General features: G+C 45.6%; 1 protein-coding gene across 2 annotated transcripts in view; it reads left to right on the top strand.

Annotated features, from left to right (window-relative positions):
- The window catches only part of ITGA2B (integrin subunit alpha 2b), a 78,792-nt gene that overhangs the window by 34,001 nt on the left and 23,556 nt on the right, over positions 1-21,235 (top strand). For both annotated transcript variants that reach the window (XM_044296448.1, XM_044296447.1), the window contains exons 10-21: positions 3,559-3,599; positions 4,289-4,339; positions 7,367-7,419; positions 14,104-14,312; positions 14,457-14,639; positions 14,721-14,766; positions 16,148-16,249; positions 18,867-18,922; positions 19,269-19,420; positions 19,499-19,621; positions 20,559-20,626; positions 20,912-21,059. In XM_044296448.1, coding sequence (XP_044152383.1) covers positions 3,559-3,599; positions 4,289-4,339; positions 7,367-7,419; positions 14,104-14,312; positions 14,457-14,639; positions 14,721-14,766; positions 16,148-16,249; positions 18,867-18,922; positions 19,269-19,420; positions 19,499-19,621; positions 20,559-20,626; positions 20,912-21,059 — 1,232 coding nt within the window. The remainder of the gene's footprint in view (positions 1-3,558; positions 3,600-4,288; positions 4,340-7,366; positions 7,420-14,103; positions 14,313-14,456; positions 14,640-14,720; positions 14,767-16,147; positions 16,250-18,866; positions 18,923-19,268; positions 19,421-19,498; positions 19,622-20,558; positions 20,627-20,911; positions 21,060-21,235) is intronic.

The raw sequence follows: 21,235 nt of genomic DNA, 5'->3' as shown, positions 1-21,235 counted from the left end.
ATTGCCTTTGCTTAATGACTTTGTCTCTGACATTATCTCCTGGCTGCACTCTGCTAAGTTTTTGACTAAGCTTTTGTATTCTGATCCGGTCCTAATTTTGCCTCTCTGGTTTTCATCTCTTTTTGTCTGTACTTTTACCCATTTAGGTTTAGGCCCCTGCTCTTAGTCAAGTCGGGGACTACCGCCAAGTTGTGGGCCATCATTTAGGGCAAATATTGTAAGTAGGTAGGGTCAGTTGTGCAGATCGTGTACAGCGCTGCATTGTTCTCTACCCTTTCATTAAAAATATATAGAATGTGCTCAGATACAAAACAGATACACAATAATTAAGCAAGCATACAGAAATAAGGAAGTCACTAAGCTTCGTCTCATAAGAGGTGGCCACCGCCCAAGAATTGTGTTTAGTAATCAATGATAGTAGAAAACCCAGCAGACATTTCATTCCAAGCGCCTCCTGAGTTAAGGCACCATGAGCTTTTATAGTCCCTTTGCCCTTATATTCATCTGTATTCGCCAAAAATACACTATTATATCACCCAGAACCAGTGGCGTACCGCCCATAGAGGCAGACCACGCCACTGCTATGGGGCCCGCGGCACTGGTGGGCCCGTAGCGCAGAGAAGGCCCCGCCCACCCTATTTGGCCCCGCCCACTCATGACCTGCAGCCGCCAGCCGGCTGTGCGGCTGCTTTTCTCAACTCATCTTTATCTAATCTTCTGCAATCGCCCTCGACGCACAGACCCCCCCCCCCGGGCCCCCCCTTGACCTGAGACTGACCTCACCTCAGTGTCTCAGACGTGACCTGACCTCCTCCTGACCTGGACTGTCTGCCGGTATCAGGATGAAACCAGCCTGCATATGGCGCTCGAGCCGCTGGCCAATCAGCACAAGGCAACTCTCTGTTGAGGCAGCTGCTGATTGGCCAGTGGCGCAAGGGGGCGAGCGGGAGAATCGGCTCGAACTTCGCCGTCGGCCGTCACCCCACCAGAGTCAGTGCCTGCCCTGCCCTGCCCTGAGCTGAGGAGAGACGAGCTGACAGACTGAGCCAGAGGGAGGAAGTGGCCCTGGGGAGACGTGAGCAGGCAGGTAAGTGTGCCAGGTATGTGGACGGAGCTGTCTCCCGCCCCTCTGCTGCAGAATCCGCTCTCTGCTCCTCCCGCTGTGGAACTTTTCTGTGTGCAGCCACGCTGACTTCAGCCGGGATGGCTACCTGCACTTTCTTACTTGTCCCTGTTTCAGTGCGGGTTCCTTCAGGCTACGTCTCCTCCTCCCAGCAGGGCTGGTCTCCTGCTCAAGTGCTCATGCAGCCCCCTGGACACATCGGGCTGGGGCCCACCACTGGCACAAGGACTCTGTGGGGGCAGGTGCCCACTGCAAGAGCAAGTATTCATATAGAAAGTGCCCACAGCAAGGGCAAGGATGGGGCAGGTACCCACAGCAAGAGCAAGGATGGGGCAGGTGCCCACTGCAAGGGCAAGGATGGGGCAGGTGCCCACCTCTAAGGCAAGGAGCCACTGGGCAGGTGCCCACTGCAAGGGGAAGGACTAATATGGCAGGTGCCTACTACTAGGTCAAAGAATGGGCAGGTGTTAATCGCTAGGGCAAGGAGCTACAATTGCTATGTGAGGGAAATTACCAACCGCCCCCCTCCCCCCCCATTGCCGGATCCGCATGACAGGGGGATTCGGCGGCAGCCGTGGGGGCATCAGGAGCGACGCGGGTGTCGGGGAGCGGAGTAAGTATGCGGTGCCTGGGCATTTTGGGAGACATAATAGGGAGGGGGCATGGGAGGAGCCATGACAGGTGGTGGGATGGGCCTGGGATGGGTAGTGGGCAGAGTTAGGGGCCCAATTCAGATTCTTGCTATGGGGCCCAATGACTTCTATGTACGCCCCTGCCCAGAACCTCTAACGGACTCTAGTGGATAGCTCTGTGTTTTCAGTGAACTCAGCCCTTAGGAATGTGGCCTGGTGCCCATCCATTCTAAGCACCACAGAATAATAGTTTGTTTTGTCTGTTCACTGCATTAAAAAGTAATTATTAAGAGAGAACCATTGAAGTGAACTTTCCAACACAGCAGGTCTGATGCACAAGTAAGGAATGCTCCTGGCTGGTAGAAATCTTCATCAGAATATGACATACTGCAAATTTAAATCCTTAGTGCAGGTAAAATCTGCAGCATTTACAGTAACAGCAAGGTCAATAAAATTTGTTTGAAAAATCCCATCCACACACTGTGGAAAGTTTGCCTAATCAAATCTACAGACATAAGGTTATAGACCCCTTTTGGAGAAATTTTTTGGGGGCTAAAAATAATTTTTGCTGTCAGATTATGGCTCATATAGAGCTCTTATCTCTGACCTACAGACCTAGTGACTTCATAAACACTCATTATAGCTAAATTATCAAAGATTATGGCTAAAATGAGTGTTTATGAAATTAGTCATCATCTGACAGGACTAAACAGAAAGTGACAGTCTGCAAATAGACTGGAATTTAAAGGGCTTCTGTCACCCCACTAAAGTGATTTTTTTTTTTGGGGCTAGTGAAATTAGTTATATTGCGATATATGACAATATAATTGTGTTACTTACTTTGATCCAGCAGTTTCTGCAAAAAACGAAGTTTTAATATATGTAAATTCGGTCTCTACCATTAAGTAGGGCGGCTACTTGCTGGTAGCTGCTGCAGAAATCCGCCCCCTCGCCGTGTTGATTGACAGGGCCAGCCGGGATCTCCTCCTCCGGCCAGCCCTGTCGGCATTTCAAAAATCGCGCGCCTGTGTGGATTCGGCGCAGGCGCTCTGAGATGAGGAGGCTCGTCTCCTCAGAACTCCCTCAGTGCGCCTGCGCCGATGACATCACCGAAATAGAAGACGTCATCGGCGCAGGCGCACTGAGGGAGTGCTGAGGAGACGAGCCTCCTCATCTCAGAGCGCCTGCGTCGAATCCACACAGGCGCGCGATTTTTGAAATGCCGACAGGGCTGGCCGGAGGAGGAGATCCCGGCTGGCCCTGTCAATCAACACGGCGAGGGGGCGGATTTCTGCAGCAGCTACCAGCAAGTAGCCGCCCTACTTAATGGTAGAGACCGAATTTACATATATTAAAACTTCGTTTTTTGCAGAAACTGCTGGATCAAAGTAAGTAACACAATTATATTGTCATATATCGCAATATAACTAATTTCACTAGCCCAAAAAAAAAATATCACTTTAGTGGGGTGACAGAAGCCCTTTAACACCTATATCACCAAAACTGCTAAAAACTTTATTAAAGACTAATTGCAAAAATGATTTTTAACGGAAAATGAGTAGAATGCAGTAATAATAAAAATAAAAACAAATTCTCCCTGAAGGTGTTCAAAGCTTTTAAATTACATTGCCGTGCTGTGGATTTCTGACGCTGATTTCACCATTTGCAATGTAGACTTGGGATCCAAACGCACTCACTTTTCCAGTTTGCTTATAAAAGCTTTTTTCCCACTTAGCTGTAGAACAGACTACAAATGATTCCTCTGGTTGCAAACTCATTTTGTCTGACTTTGGTATTTTGTAGACCTGGTCATTGGAATCCCGAACTATGTTGATATTGGAGCAGTAAGTAAAATTTTAAAGTATAAATGCTAACTTTTTGTATTGTTTCCTATTGATACTAATGAAATTCAGATTGACTCCATACTCAAATGGCTCCAAAATTGTTCACTATTTGATCCATCCCTGATATAGACTTTATCATTCAACCCTCAGACTTTGATCATGGAGACGTGGGTGACATAGTGGGAGACAGTGTTTGTTTCTATGGCTGTGTGGTATCTATACTGTATAGGGATCTATGTTTCCATTCCTAGTCCATAGATGTACTGTATGTAGACTAACTGTTGGGCCCCTGGAGACACTAAATGGGAAAGCAAGGGTTTTTCAGGATCAAAGTTCACTTTGCAATACTCTACTGTCAACCATAATATCTGCCAACAACACCCCCATTTTTTATTTTTTCACTGTTCCAGAGCATATCCAGCTCTCCCTCATTTCTCTGCAGTGCCCCAGTCATCATTTACCCCTCCAGTCTGTATGTAGTAGCTTGATCCATATGGGGTTTGTCTTCTTATTATGTAGTGAAGTGACCAGTATGTACTGATCTTTATATAAAATCTCCTTTGTATTATATTAGGTTATCCTGATAATATTTCTGTCCATTATCTGCAGTAATCAAACCATTCTGAGCTCCACTTATCAGCTTTATTTACAGCTTTGTGTGTCCTGATAACGTTCTGTTTGTATTATAGGTTCAGATATATACAAATTCACGTCTGTTTCGTGTCATCAGAGGGAAACAGGTATGTGTCTTTTTCCATAACCTCTATCTAGTCCGGCTACAAGGCGAATAGATAGGAACATTCACTGGGGAGCAGTCTATTAAAGGGTAACTGTCATATTTTCTTTTATTTGCTAGTTTATTAGAGCTAGGCATGTATACCTGAGTTAGTCTGTCAATGATTATCAAAAGATCTGTAATTACCTTATAATAACAGCTTTCATTAATGTCCCCTGTCCCTTTCCACTGCTCCCTTAAAAGACCGTTGCTATGGCTCATCTATCTCCGGCTAGGAAGACAGAGGGGCGGTCCTTCACACTGCATGCCTGCATTAGTCTTCAGAGTGAGGAGGCGTGTCTCTCAGTAATCCAATCTGATTGGCTGGCAGGAAGCTGCTGGCTACAGCAAGTTTGTATGTGAAATGAGGGAATGCAGTTTTGGCCTCAGAGAACTGGCACGGGAGCCATCTTGAGAAGATCCTCATATTGTAGGATTCAAGAAAGCCGTAACTAAGGGGAAAGCTCAAGGAAAATGGTAGTATGTGAAGAAACTAAAGATTGCTTTATGCATAATGCTGCTGCAGCAGTAACATATGCTAAAATTGATTTTTTTTTTTATGAAAACATGACAGTTACCCTTTAATGTTGGTTGTAGTATTTGCTACAGCAAAATGTGACAGATGTCTGGCTCAAATGTAATCATGCATCAAGTTTATTAAACCGGTTTTCCGGGATAGCAATATTAATGGCCTATCCTCCGGATAGGTCATCAATATCTGATCGGTAGGACTTCAGACTCCTGACACCCCACCAATCAGTTGCTTGAACAGACCATGACACCTTTTCCTAGGCCAGTGATGTCACTATTATTGGCCACATGGCCTATTTGCAGCTTAGTTCCATTCAAGTGAATGAGGCTGAGCTGCGATACCAAGCACAGCCACTTACACAATCTATGGCACTGTGCTTGGTAAGCTGTGAGGAGACCGCGGTGCTCACCAGAGTGCTGTGGCTTCTTCAAACAGCTTATTGGGAGCTGGGTGTTGGACCTCTATTGATCAGATATTGATGACCTATTCTGAAGATAGGCTATTGAACTCCTGGAAAACCCCTTAAGTGTTCTTGTCCCTCATTCAAAAAGGGGTGTCTCTTAGCAAAAAGAGGGTGTGGCTGAATGACAATGTGCGGCAGATGGTGTAAACTTAGACAAAAAGTATAAAAAGATGTGCCAGATTTATCATCTAGCACGAGTGCTGCAATAAATGTCTAAATATTAGGCAGGATTAGTAAATCTGCTCCAGTGTTTCTAGGATGGTCACCCTACCATGCAAAATGCACAGTGTACAGTGAAATTTGTCTGATGTGCAAGTACAGCGAGCCTTAGTGGAGCTGGTGCAGAGGAGAGGAGTGGTAGTGGCCTTGATGAAGTGTTGTGTCACACTGTACTCCCTCAGGATCAGTGCAGTGGAAATGTAGTAATGACGAATGAGGCTAGAAGTAGACGCAACAAAGTATTTTTTTGCTAGTGCAACATAGATGGCTGGAGTTTAGCACTAAGGTTGTACTGATTTAGGGTCCAATCACATGTCCGTAGTGTATTGCGGATCCGGAAACCCCATAGAACTGCCTATTGCGGACAAGAATAAGACATGTTCTATTTTTTTCTGGAGCTGCGGACTGGAAGATCGGGGCCCTGCTCTGGAAGTATTGATGCGGAGAGCATCCATTCATGCCCCATTGAGAATGAATAGGTCCGCACCCGTTTCGGATATTGCGGAACGGATGCGGACCCATTCCACGGACGTGTGAATGGACCCTTAGTGGTAACCTGGTGATGGTTGTCTTGGCCATAGTCCCTCACCTCACAGTAGTGTCTGTAGATGCTGGATATAGCAGTTCACTCTTCTGTCTGGAGTCTCAAGGCTTTACTTGAGGCAAATTTTAAAAGTTATCTCTGGGGAATCTCCAACAGGCACAGGAGCTCTGCAATGTGCTTCCTCTCCTCAAATTATTTAGACAGGAACTCCCCCTCCTGGCAGGAAGCAGGACCAGCCCACTCCTACCAAGAGGGGAGGAACAGGTTGGTTAGCCCTATTCTTGGTTAACTTTTGCCATCCATGTCCCCGCAGTTTATTTTTTATTTTTATTAACATTTTATTAAAAATTTTATTTCATACATAGTCTAAAGTATATGGACATTAGTACAACATCTTAAAATCTCAATAACATATTTATCTGGTATTATCCAATTGCACAAAAAAGAAAGTAAATAAGACATTCACCTCACAACACCCATCCCTCCCCCACCCGTAACACCGTTCCCATCTGGATGCGTCTCGAACTCCCATATTTTGTTCTTCTAAGTTCCTACCATGCAATGTTCCTGCGTCACTTTCAGTTTCCCTAGTGTCCCTTTTAGATCTTTTAATAAGTATGTTTGAAGTTTTTCATAAGGGATAGTGTATCCTCTGCTGATAAATGCTTGGAAATAAAAGCATTCAATTTATCTAAAAACCGTGTTGATTTCTGATTTTTATGAGCTTCTGCTTCCAGCTGGTCCATCAACAGAAAGTGTCTCATTTGGCCCTGAAATTCCCCTTCAGAAGGGAAATGTGGAACCAGCCAGTTATGGAGTAAACATCTCAATGCTACAAGTAGCACTCCATCTACCAGCCCAGGAACCCTGACATTATCCGGGTAATCATGAAATAACACCACCCGAGGCTCACATGGCAAAACTATCTGCCAAGTATCTTTGATCCAAGACAAGACCCATTCCCAGTACAGCCATCCCTTTGGGCAAAGCCATATACAGTGGTCTAGTGCAGCTTTTGGTATACCGCATTTTGGACACCCAGTCAGCTTTGTTTTATTGACTTGAGGAAACATGCAGCTACATCAGGTCTAGGCCCAACTGTGTTTGTACATGGTGATGGGAAACATACTAAACAATCATAAGCTTTTATTGTATAAAATGTAGTGGGTGTGTAAGGGCCAACAGTTCTCTGAGTGTTTGTATAATGAATGTGTGTGTGTTATATTCCTTACAGGTTGCTGCATATTTTGGTTATGCAGTAGCAGTCACCGATATTGATAAAGATGGGTGAGTAAATGGCCACAGTTCAAATTTGAGCATTGAATTTATGTTTGAGCCCTCTAGTGTTTAACCTAAGATAATGCGGATTTGTTTAGAAAAAGATCTAAAGCCATCTAGTGTTAGACCTTAGGTAATATAACACAAAAACTAGATGGCTTCACAAAACCATTACCCTAATTGATTCCTATACATATTTTCTTGCACAAAAGTTTGGTCATAAATACCTTCACAGTTCCTACAGTCTTCCAACTTTCCTAAGCCCTAAATAACTTATATAGACACTGTGTGACAACTTCTGTGGAAACTGAAGTCTTGATGACATTTTTGTTGTCATTTTGTGTATTCAGCTTATATGTAGACCAAGGTGTTTCCATTGTTACAGACCACAAACGAAGCCTGTGTAGTATGATCATGCTTCTTTCCTTTTGCCCTTTTTGTCCTGCTAAGTGAGTTAGAAACTGTAGGTTTGGTGGAGCAAGAAAGTCCAAGAAAAACGGACAGAGTAACAGGCGCAAATCCACAACCAATGGTAGAAAACAAATTGGTTTATTCAGGACAACGCGTTTCGGGGTGCATGACCCCTTTACCAAGTCTACAGAAAGAAATGTATCGATCACATACATGGACTTTGGTGAATAATAAACCGTAGCGAGAGTAAATATGCATATACATGTATAAAAATGTATAAAAGAGTAGATGCGTGAATCTGCATTCGAATAATGAATTAAATTAGATTGAATAGAGGATATTAAAAACATACATATTTCATGGGAACACTTACTGATATATATATATATATATATATATATATATAGAGGCATGGTAAAAGAATATGATAATAATATAATAATAAAAGTACAGTAGTCTCAAGGGGATTCATTGGAGGCACCTTGGACGTTGGCATTGGAATATGCGCCCATAGCTAGCTATCTACTAAGAACGTTATGTTTTGGTGTCAAGACTTTGTGGCCATAGTGGCATAATTTTGGCCGTGTGTAAGGTGCATTTTGGTCCTTGGGGAGGCGCAGGAGGAATATTGGAGAGGGGGGAACACTTGGTAAAAAAGGGGATATGGTGAAATATAAGGTATAAAAATGGAATTGGGATAGAGTGGCTGAGGGTATAAATGTATATGTATGTGTGGAAATAGCAAAGCGTAATGGGGAGGTGTGATGAGTAAAATCGATAAAGTTTGGGAGAATAAGTAGTAACTGAGTCCCAGATGGTGGGGGCCTGTCATGGTCTTACCTTCTTGCTGTTCTCCTTCGTTTGACATGTGCTGGCGGCCATCTTGGTTTCTGGGTTTCTTGTAGCCTCCCACCCTGCGGCTTCTCCTTCCCACTGGGAGGAGCTGGATGCCTAGCTCATATATATGGGAGGTCTGTGGCTTCAGTTCCTTGCTTGGTCCTCCTGTGTTCACATGCTTCCAAGACTGCTGCTGCTTCTGGTTCCTGATCCTGGCTTCGTCTGACTACCCTGCTGGTTCCTGATCCAGGCTTCGTCTGACTACCCTGCTGGTTCCTGATCCAGGCTTCGTCTGACTACCCTTCTGGTTCCTGACCTCTGGCTTCGCAAGACCCTGCTTCGGTTTAGCCATCCGTTTGGACTTTTGCCCTACAGCTTGGTTTTCAATAAAGCCTTCTTATTTCCACTTATCTCTTGTTGTACGTCTGGTTCATGGTTCCATGACATTAGGACCAAGCCATGAATTCTGACGGTACAGGGCCATCCTCGCTACCTACGCTGGTTGCCAGACTTGATCAGCAGGATCACCTGTTGGGTCGGTTCGCTGTGGCGTTGCAAACCCTGCTTGAACGCACGGCTCATTTAGCTTCCGTTGCCGATGGGTCGGTTGTCGCTCCTGGGCCCGCTCCTACTGCCGCTCCGGTTGTTGCGCCAGAGTCTACCCCGACACCTGTTGCTGCGCCTGCGGTGTTTCGGGGTATGACCGGTTCTGCCCCCCTTCCACAGCGCTTTGGGGGAGAGCCATCTCAGTGCCGAGGTTTCCTTAACCAGGTGGGCATTTATTTCGAGTTGCTGCCACATGCCTTTCCTACTGAGAGATCAAAGGTGGGCTTCTTGATCTCGCTGCTCTCGGACAAGGCCTTGGCCTGGGCCAGCCCTTTATGGGAGAACAACAATCCGGTGGTTGCCGTGTTTTCCGGTTTTGTTGCTTCTCTTCGGAAGGTATTCGATGTGCCGGCTCGTGCCGCCTCTGCTGCGAAGCTCCTTATGTCCATCAGACAGGGTTCACGATCCGTAGCTGAATACGCCATTGAGTTTCGTACCCTGGCAGCAGAGGTGGGCTGGAATAATGAGGCTCTGGTCGCTGCTTTCTCTCATGGTCTCTCGAATGCCTTGAAGGATGAGGTTGCAGCTAAGGACCTACCAGTGGAGCTCGAGTCTCTTATTTCTTTCCTGATTTTGATTGACACCAGACTCAGGGAGAGACCTTCCTTTAAGGAGAGCCTGCGGAGGTCTTCTAACAGATTGGCGCCTACGTTTGCTGTCCCACCCGTGCCTCCCTCTCCTCCCACGCCTCCTGGGGATGACTTGTCTGGGGGTGAACCCATGCAGCTGGGGTTTGCTCGCCTGTCCGAGGGGGAGAGGGTACTCCGGAGACGCGAGGGCCGATGCATGTACTGTGGTCTCGGTGGGCATTTTCGGTTGGCATGCCCGAACTGTCCGGGAAACGCTCGCACCTGAGATCCTGTCGGGGGCAGATCTTGGGTGGAGTCTCCTCGTCCCCGGTTTCCCGTGTTGACAAACCACTGATTACTGTTGTCCTCTCCTGGGTCGGGGGCTCGGTGACGACCCAGGCGTTGGTGGACTCTGGTGCTGGTGGTTTGTTCATTGATAGTGTGTTCGCTGCCGCCAATTCCATTCCTCTGCAGCCTCGAGGTTCCCCACTGGCTCTTGAGGCGATAGACGGCAGACCCCTTCTGCCGCCACACGTGACTCAGGAGACCCTTCCAGTGGGGATGGCCATTGGTGCCGTTCACAGAGAGTCGGTCTGTCTCCAGGTTATTTCGTCTCCACACTACTCGGTGGTCTTGGGGTACCCCTGGCTCCAGAAGCATAATCCGACTTTCGATTGGAGATCGGCCGAGATCCTCTCGTGGTCACCGCAGTGTGGGGCTAGTTGCATCCATGGGCCTGTCAAGTTGCCCATGGACTCTCTGTTGCCTCCTGAATACGAGGAGTACCGGGATGTATTCGATAAGGTGCGTGCGGTTGCCCTACCTCCGCACCGCCCATACGATTGTGCCATAGAGTTACAATCTGGTGCCATTCCTCCTCGTGGCAAAGTCTATCCACTGTCGGTAGCGGAGAATGAGGCCATGGAGGAGTACGTGAGGGAGGCGCTTTCACGCGGACACATTCGCAAATCCTCGTCCCCGGCAGGGGCTGGATTTTTCTTTGTGAAAAAGAAGGGCGGTGAGTTGAGGCCTTGCATCGATTACAGGGGTCTCAATCGCATCACGATCAAGAACGCTTACCCGATACCCTTGATTTCTGAGCTGTTCGATCGCCTCAAAGGGGCCACGGTCTTTACCAAACTCGACCTGAGGGCGGCATATAACCTGGTAAGGATCAAGGCGGGCGATGAGTGGAAGACCGCGTTTAACACCAGGACCGGTCATTATGAATCCTTGGTTATGCCCTTTGGGTTGTGCAATGCGCCAGCAGTCTTCCAGGAATTCATCAACGATGTTTTCCGTGACCTGTTGCAGCAGTGTGTGGTGGTCTATTTGGATGACATCTTGGTATATTCTGAATCCATGGAGGCCCACATTCTGGATGTCAGACGAGTGTTGCAACGGTTACGAGAGAACAAGCTGTTCGGTAAGCTTGAGAAATGCGAATTTCACCGATCCCAGGTAACCTTCTTAGGTTACATCATTTCCGCTGAGGGGTTCTCCATGGATCCTGAGAAGGTTTCGGCTGTCTTACAGTGGCCCCAGCCCAGTGGTCTTCGTGCCCTGCAGCGCTTTTTGGGCTTCGCCAATTATTATCGGAAGTTCATCAGGGACTTTTCCATGCTAGCCAAGCCTCTCACGGATCTGACCAGGAAGGGCAGTAATCCCCAGGTCTGGCCGCTCGAGGCCATCCGAGCTTTTGAGGCTCTAAAGTCCGCCTTTGTGTCGGCTCCGATTCTGTCGCATCCCAACCCTGGGTTGCCGTTTGTCCTCGAGGTGGACGCGTCTGAGACGGGAGTAGGCGCCCTTCTGTCTCAGCGTAGAACACCAGAGGGTCCTCTGCTTCCTTGTGGGTTTTACTCCCGGAAACTGTCTTCCGCGGAGTGCAACTATCAGATTGGTGACAGGGAGTTATTGGCCATCGTGCAGGCCCTTAAAGAATGGAGGCACTTGCTCGAGGGCTCGGTGGTTCCGGTTCTCATCCTGACAGACCACAAGAATCTGACCTACCTCTCTGAGGCCAAGAGATTGACACCACGTCAGGCCAAATGGGCTCTGTTCTTGTCACGTTTTAATTACGTGGTCTCCTACCTACCCGGTTCCAAGAACATCAGAGCGGATGCCTTATCACGGCAGTACTCCGAGCTGTCCGGGGAGGAGTCGATTCCGACTTCGGTCATACCTCCGAATCAGATCCTGGCCGCCATTCGCACCAGCCTGACCTCTCCCCTGGGTGAGCAGATTTTGGCGGCTCAATCTGGTGCTCCCTCTGGGAGACCCAACGGCAGATGTTTTGTGCCTGAGGAGTTGCGCACTCGGTTGTTGCGAACCTACCATAACTCCAAGGCCGCGGGGCATCCTGGAAAGAATCAGCTGTCCTGGGCTGTTTCACGTCTGTTCTGGTGGCCTTCTCTACGTTCCGACATCGCCGCATATGTAGCGGCATGCTCCGTTTGTGCCCAGAGTAAGTCCCCTCGGCACCTTCCGTTGGGCCTTTTGCAACCCATAGCCACCGGGGAGCGTCCATGGTCACACCTGGGGATGGATTTCATTGTGGACCTCCCTGCATCGCGAGGCCATACGGTCATTCTCATGATTGTGGATCGGTTTTCCAAAATGTGCCACTGTGTTCCTCTCAAGAAGTTACCCTCTGCACAAGAGTTGGCCACGATTTTTGCCAGGGAGGATTTCCGGTTGCACGGTTTGCCCAAGGAGATTGTGTCGGATCGGGGGAGTCAGTTTGTGTCCAGGTTCTGGCGCACCTTTTGCTCCCAGTTGGGGATTCATCTCTCTTTCTCCTCGGCCTACCACCCTCAGTCCAATGGGGCCGCAGAACGATCCAATCAGGCCTTGGAGCAATTCCTTCGTTGCTATGTCTCCGATCACCAAGACAATTGGGTTGACCTCCTGCCTTGGGCTGAGTTTGCCAGGAACACGGCGGTGAACTCTTCCTCTGGGACGTCTCCCTTCATGGCCAATTATGGGTTCCAACCTGCCGTGTTACCGGAGGTATTCTCTCCCCAGGATATTCCGGCTGTGGAGGATCACCTTTCCGTCCTACGTGCTTCTTGGGTACAGATCCAGAGGTCCCTTGAGGTCTCTGCGCAGCGCCAGAAACTCCAGGCTGATCGCAGACGAGCGCCCGCTCCTTCCTACCAGGTCGGAGACCGCGTATGGTTGTCCACCCGCAACCTCAATCTTCGAGTGCCCACTCCCAAGCTGGCGCCTCGCTTTGTTGGTCCCTTCCGAGTGCTTCGCAGGGTAAACCCGGTAGCCTATGCCCTTGCGCTTCCTCCTGGCATGCGGATCTCCAACGTGTTTCATGTCTCCCTGTTGAAGCCACTGGTGTGTAATCGTTTCACTTCCTCGGCTCCTCGGCCTCGTCCGGTCCAAGTGGGCAATCATGAGGAGTATGAGGTGAGCAATATCCTGGACTCACGCCTGGTCCGCGGTCGGGTGCAGTTTTTGGTCCATTGGCGTGGTTATGGTCCAGAGGAGCGTTCCTGGGTTCCCTCCGCAGATGTCCATGCTCCTGCCTTGCTCCGAGCCTTCCACGCACGCTTCCCTCAGAAACCGTTCTTTACTCCGCGGAGGAGGGGCCCTTGAGGGGGAGGTACTGTCATGGTCTTACCTTCTTGCTGTTCTCCTTCGTTTGACATGTGCTGGCGGCCATCTTGGTTTCTGGGTTTCTTGTAGCCTCCCACCCTGCGGCTTCTCCTTCCCACTGGGAGGAGCTGGATGCCTAGCTCATATATATAGGAGGTCTGTGGCTTCAGTTCCTTGCTTGGTCCTCCTGTGTTCACATGCTTCCAAGACTGCTGCTGCTTCTGGTTCCTGATCCTGGCTTCGTCTGACTACCCTGCTGGTTCCTGATCCAGGCTTCGTCTGACTACCCTGCTGGTTCCTGATCCAGGCTTCGTCTGACTACCCTTCTGGTTCCTGACCTCTGGCTTCGCAAGACCCTGCTTCGGTTTAGCCATCCGTTTGGACTTTTGCCCTACAGCTTGGTTTTCAATAAAGCCTTCTTATTTCCACTTATCTCTTGTTGTACGTCTGGTTCATGGTTCCATGACAGGGCCAGGGTGGGATGGGTGTGAGTTAGAAAGAAGTGGGGGACAAATGAAGAGACTATATGACCGCAGTATTGAGATACACAGGGTTTGATTATAGTGTTTCCATGAGGCCATGTAAGTCTACAAAGGAGCTTTAGTCACAAACAATTTCCAGCTTATCTATGTGTACTACAGTATTGTTTTGCCTCTGCCTGCAGATATGATGATCTTCTGGTCGGAGCACCTTTATTCTTAAAACACCACATTGGTGGAAAATTACAAGAGGTTGGACAAGTTTACGTTTTTATGCAGAAGACAACCAGAAGGTTTGGCGAAGATTATAAGACCCTTAGTGGGAACTATGTTTATGGGCAATTTGGTGCTTCAATTGCTCCACTAGGAGACCTAGATCTGGATGGATACAATGGTAAGAACAAGGTGCCGTGTCATAGACCCTTACCTGTTATCCCTTCCATACAAGGAGGGACTTCTACAAACTTGTGAAATTAAACAAGAAAAAAGTACTGCACCATTTTTGTTTGTATGCTATTGTTGGGTTGTCTCATCCTAGATGTGGCTGTTGGTTCTCCATTTGGAGGAAAATCTGGAGGAGGCTGTGTATATATTTTTAAAGGAGAAAGATCCGGGCTGTCAACACAACCATCCCAGATCCTGGAGAACCCCCTATACACACCTTCTAAATTTGGATTTACTCTCCGAGGAGGAAAAGATATTGATGGTAACGGGTATCCAGGTAATATTGAAATATGGAATGTTATTGAATCCATTAGCTCTTGTCTGTTTTATTATGTATTCTGAATTGCGTCTCTTGTAGATCTCATTGTCGGTGCTTTTGGAGCAGACGCAGTGTATGTATACAGGTAAGAAAGTTTACATATGCCTCCTATTCATACATGCATCCTATTCATATTGGGTTGGTGCTAGCTGGGTATAGCTTTATTCCAAAGTTTACATTAAAGGGGTTTCTCTGGGAATTAAGAAAATGAAAATACGTAAATATTACTTTATTATAAATATATTCCCAAATACCTTTCATTAGATATAATGGATTGTTTTGTCTAGGGAGCAATCATTAGGAGAAACAAATTGGCCGCTGTCCTATTAGTACAAACAAAACCTGTCCTAATTACACAGCAGGATAAGTTACTTCACAGCACTGAAGTAAAGAGCTGCCTCGTCCTCCTTCTACTTGTCAGGGATTATGATCCTGAATACAGTTTAGTATGATATTTAGCTGAATCTCTGTAGGAAAGGAGTTCATGAGGAGACATGAAGTACAGAGAGGACGGACAGGACAGACTGTGGTGATGTGGGGCTGTGGTAATGGAGACTGCATACAAGTGCTGCTGCTCATTAGCCACTTTTGCTCATGAACTCCATTCCTACAGAGATACAGCTAAAGATCTTATCATCTGTATTTAGGATCATAATCCCTGACAATCCCTGCTGTGTGATTAGGACAGGTTTGGTGTGTACTAATAGGATGGCGGTCATTTTGTTTCTCCTAATGATTGCTCCCCAGACAAAACGAGCCATTATAACTAATGAAAGGTATTTGGGAATATATTTATAATAAAGTAATATTTAAGTATTTTCACTTTCTAAATTCCATGAGAACCCATTTAAGTAATGGGAACTGGAATTATAACTGATTTTTCAATAAGGAATGTTAGAGGGCCACCCTTGATGGGTATTAGTGTGTTAAGAAGACTAGACATATAGCTTCTGTTTCAACTACCAAAGGGGTTGCCACTAAGGCCAGGTAAGTATCACGTCTCAGCTATGCAGACTTGCCTTTTAGGGGTCCAGGAAAACTTGATAAGAACCTATGTGGGGGCTGAAAACTCAACCATGTTGATTTACCCTAGGCTTTATAGGAAACAGAACATAAGAAACAACTAGATAAGTTAGAGAGTTTTTTGGGACAAAAATATTGATAGGCAGTGGTCCACTGCCTATCAGCAGGATAAAGCTTGGTACTATTGAACAACTGCTTTTCTTCCCCCTCTTTTTTTTGTTAGTGTTCCTCTCTATATCTCTCTCTCTATCTCTCTTTCTCTATCTCTTTTTTTCTGTCTGTGTCCCTCTCTCTATCTGTCTGGCCGTGTCCCTTTATCTATCTGCCTATTAGTGTCTATTTCTCTATTTGTCTTTGAGTCCACCTCTTTTTCTGTCTCTGTCTCCCTCTCTTTCTGTCTGCCTGTGTCTCTATTTGTCATGATCATGTACCCTCTTTTACAGAGCCCAGCCTGTTGTTGCCCTACATACCTCAATTACTTTCTCACCAAATGTCTTAAACCCTGATGTGAAGACATGTACAACTAGTTCTAGGAATGCCAGCTGGTAAGAGAACCATTGACCTTTGTAAGGCTGAAAATAGTAGGTTTGATCCAGATTGGATAATAAATATGGATTTTATGACAAAGATAAAAACATACACTCATGTTGAGCTAGACCAACGTGTTTCCACCACATCTTGTGGTCTTACTCATGGCCTGTAAGGTTACCTTGTGATATGATAGAGGAGATTTAAATGACTTATGGGATTGGCCTAAATACAATATTGGCAGGTAATTCTTATTGGAAGTGATTTAATAATGTGAATAGTGATGACAGATGATAAAAAGCATGTCGGTAAAGAAAGGAAGAATGTAGATATGATCAAACCTTCAAATGTAGAGTCCTGATCAAAAGTTTAAGACCACTTGAAAAATGGCAAAAAATCATATTTAGCATGGCTGGATCTTAACAAGGTTCCAAGTAGAGCTTCAACATGCAACAAGAAGAAATGGGAGTGAGACAAAACATTTGAAACAGCATTCAATTTAATGAAAACAAATAAACTGAAACAGGTTGTTTTTCAGCTGATCAAAGGTTTAGGACCACACCTCCCAAAAAAAAACTAAACCCCCCAAAACAGAAATCCAACTTCCAAACATGAACTCAGTAATGAGTAGCTCCGCCGTTATTGTTTATCACTTCCAAAATTCGTTTTCAGCATGCTTGATGCAAGCGTTTCCATGAGGTGAGTGGGAACATTTCTCCAAGTGGTGAAGACGGCCGCACGAAGGCCATCTACTGTCTGGAACTGGTTGTCCATTTTTGTAAACTTTCCTTGCCATCCATCCCCAAAGGTTCTCAATTGGATTTAGATCTGGGGAACACGCAGGATGGGCCAAAAGAGTGATGTTATTCTCCTGGAAGAAGTCCCTTGTCCTGTGGGCATTGTGTACTGTAGCATTGTCCTGTTGAAAAACCCAGTCGTTACCACACAGACAAGGGCCCTCAGTCATGAGGAATGCTCTCTGCAACATCTGGACATAGCCAGCGGCCGTTTGACACCCCTGCACTTCCTGAAGCTCCATTGTTCCACTGATGGAAAAAAGACCATTATGGCGCCCCTCCACTGTGGCGCGTAGAAAACATCTCAGGTGGGATCTGCTTGTCATGCCAGTAATGTTGGAAACCATCAGGACCATCAAGGTAAAAAAAAATCTCATCAGAGAATAAAACTTTCTTCCACCTTTGAATGTCCCATGTTTGGTGCTCTCTTGCAAAGTCCAAACGAGCAGTTCTGTGATGTTCAAGGAGACGAGGTCTTTGAAGAAGTTTTTTGTTTTTGAAGCCCTTCAGTCTACGATGCCGTTTTATGGTTATGGGGCTGCAGTCAGCACCAGTAAGCGCCTTAATTTGAGTCGTGGATCGTCCAGTGTCTTGACAGACAGCCAATTGGATCCTCCGGCTCAGTGCTGATGAAATATTTTTGGGTCTTCCACTTGACTTTTTTGTTCCATAACCATCAGGATCATTTAAGAAATTCCAAATGACTGTCTTACTGCGTCCCACCTCAGCAGTGATGGCGCGCTGTGAGAGACCCTGCTTATGCAGTTCAACAACCCGACCACGTTCAAAAAGGGAGAGTTTTTTTGCCTTTGCCATTACAATGTGTGACTACCTGACAAAAAAAGACAATGAATCCACATCTTTGCACAGATTTGGCCTTTTAAAGGCATGTGGTCCTAAAATTTGGATCGGCTGAAAATCGTTATTTTCAATTAATTGAATGCTCAAAAAATGTTTTGTCTCACTCTCATTTCTTCTTGTTGCATGTTGACGCTCTACTTGGAACCTTGTTAAGATCCAACAATGTAAAAATATGATTTTTTGCCATTTTTCAAGTGGTCTTAAACTTTTGATCAGGACTGTACCACCCACCGAATGTCTTTCACCTGAATTGATAAAATAAAAATGAATGCTCTCTTAGGGTTTATGCCAATCACAAGCCCTAGACACCAGAAGCAGACTGTTCTTAGACAGTGCCAAAATGATAGGTCATTTCCAAAGTATTGATGCATCTATAGGTGGCATTTACCATTTAGGGCCTTTAAAAATAAACACACAAAAAAAACAGAAGTGCGGAAATTATGGACTGCACCAATAGCACAGTGTCACTAAACTGCAATGAATTTAAAGTTATAGTGAAACAGAAGGTACATTTTAAAGAAGGAAGTTAAAATTAAAGGTTCTTACTAACTATAGTATATATACAAAACAGGAATGAAGTGCACAATGTACCTATTCCAAGTTCAGCTTCTGTCTGCTTTCATCATAGCTATATGAGTTTACTTGTGGTCCCCAAATAGATCATAGCAGTAATGTTAATGTATATGCTTATCACAGAATCATATAACAATCGTCAGTCTATGTAAGGCCATGTTTTACAGCTGCGTTATTCAAAAATGTTTCAGCATGCTGTGCTATTATGTCCAACAAAATGATGGGCACCCTGATGGAAACCCGACTGACTCCATAGTTAAGGGGGTCAGGTGGAACACTGTTTGGCTTTGTCATTTGATGGAAACTGTACTTTCTTTATTTTGTTGTTCTGCTCCTATAACATGAGGGCCAGTTTATGGAAATGAGTCTGTTTTGATGTTGTTATTATTATTATTTTTTCTAGCTTTGATGTGATCATCTGTGTGCAGACCTCAGGAAAAAACCTGCCCAAGACATTGAGTAAGAGTAGGCTTCTTTTATCTATGAAGTGTTAATACATGCTGTCTAGTGGACTAAATATGCAATCGCCACGCAACTGTGAATAATCCCTTTTCTTAAATGAGCAGTGTGGTCATTGGACCATGTTGCCTTCCCACCTTTCCATGCGTCCAATGATCACAAAAATGGTAAGGTCCACATAGCTCAATGGGATGGAGGAAAGTAGCTGCATCTGGGCTCCTTCTTCTCACTGGGCCCCATAGCAGTGGCCTGTATGGCATTAGATAGAATTATATATATATGGTATACTGTAGATCACTTTTTTTAGTTTCTGTCCATCAGATTCTTTGATTTCTCTCACCACTAGATCTCTTAGCTGACATTCAGCTGGACAGCCAAAAGAACAGATTTCTACGTAGAACTCTCTTCCTTGATTCTCCAACATCTAGCAAAACAATGTCTATTGAAGTAAAGGATGATAGGGCACCTGTCTGCAGTAATGTCAAAGTCTACCTGAAGGTATGTATCAGGCACCTATCCATTGACAGACACATTGACTAGTAAATACTGAAACTTGCCCATCATTGTTTCTTATAGGATGAATCTGAGTTTAAGGATAAACTTAGCCCTATAGTTGTCAGTGTCAACTTCAGCTTAGCTGTGCTACCTACAAGTGTGTTGCCTCCAATTATACATGGAAACAGCTTTCTTCAAGAGCAGGTAAGCAGGACAAGGAAATTACATGGTCTTTTATCGTAAATTCTGGGGAAAAATAGGCTTGCAAAATTTCTAAGTGAATAATGATGAGTGATCTTTACTGAATAATAAAAACATGGTAGTAGGCATACAAAGTAAAAGTTCTCAGGGAGCCCATCTGTCATGCACACTGTTGCCTAAGTTAGTGGGCAATAATGAGAGTAACATGTTCAGGAGACGTCATAGTATAATGACCTCCCTCTCCGAAACGTGCATTGGGTATTTATACATTTTGGGAGTCATTTATTAAACAGAAATACAGCTAAATTAGGCGTATTTCTGGTACAGATTGTGGAGCAAAGGTCCTTTGTGCCACAATCTGCAACTTCTTCTTGCTCATGCCAGGTCTAAAAAAGCTGTCTTACATTTAGAAGTGGCGGTGGATTTGACGAAGTTACAAAGAGGCCGGCGCCTCTACATAACTTTGGCAAATCCACCGCTAGCACAAGGCCTTATTAAGACGCTGGTCTTAATAAAATGTGCTAACATTAGAATAGGCACAAAACTTTCCAGAAAGTGTTTAACAGATGTGTCTGCATATGTTGTCCGCATGTGCTGTTAGTGCTCTCTGGAATGCGACCTTGAAACTGAGGGGCCTGAAATTTTGTGTGGGTTTCTAGCCAAAAAGCCAGTAGCAGCCACATTTAAAATGGGAGGTTGCACTGTCGTCCATGCAGCCAGCAGGTTAAAGTCCTGACTACGCCAAGAAAGCAGTGCACATGGCCTTTCTTGGCATGGTGTCTGAATGAATGCCACTGGAAGCCGTAGGGAGTGTCAGTACATGTTTAACCTCATTTAGTGAGGCTAAACTGCAAGCGGACCTTTGTCATTGAAACTGAAAAGAACACAGCAGAAACATTCCAGCTATGTATAACCCTTTACTATGCCTATTTTATTCTAGATTCATATTCTTTTGGACTGTGGTATTGACAATATCTGCATACCAGACCTTCATCTCACGGCACAATGGTCAGTTCTACTAATAATTCCCATATATGTGTCTCTACTCTCTCTTTGGAACCAGACGTCTACATACTAGAATACGCACAAATCTACATACTAGAGACTAGAGTTAATATGGGAATTTCAGAACAGACAGGGTAGTTATTTTCTTGGTTTGCAGCATTTAGCAATTTGCAGTGCTGATCGATTCAGTGGGATCTGGCATAGCTTCAGGACATCCCACCTGACGTAGTGTGTTGCTAAAGTAAATGTAATTTTACCTGTCTGATTGGTTTCTATTTCTTTTCCAAGGAATGAAGATCCTCTTGTTATCGGGATTGATAATCTGGCACAAATCCATTTCCATGCCAGAAACCATGGAGAAGGGGCCTATGAAGCTGAACTCCATATCTGGCTTCCGTCTGGGGCACACTACATGCAAGTCTTAAGTAGAACTAAGGTGCGTTGGTTTGTACAGTAATGAATATATTCCGTAGCAGGTCTACAGCTATGGTCATGGGAAGAAGGCCACATGGGTTTGCAGATAATTGTATCAGTAGCTGAAAACCAAATATGGAAAATAATGGCCTTTTTGGCTACTAGAAACAGAGACAGCACCACTCTTGACCATAGTTG

This window comes from Bufo gargarizans, chromosome 6, assembly GCF_014858855.1.
Source record: "Bufo gargarizans isolate SCDJY-AF-19 chromosome 6, ASM1485885v1, whole genome shotgun sequence".
Lineage (NCBI taxonomy): Eukaryota > Metazoa > Chordata > Amphibia > Anura > Bufonidae > Bufo > Bufo gargarizans.
Note: the sequence above shows the minus strand (reverse complement) of the source record. Positions and strands in the feature narration are given on the sequence as shown.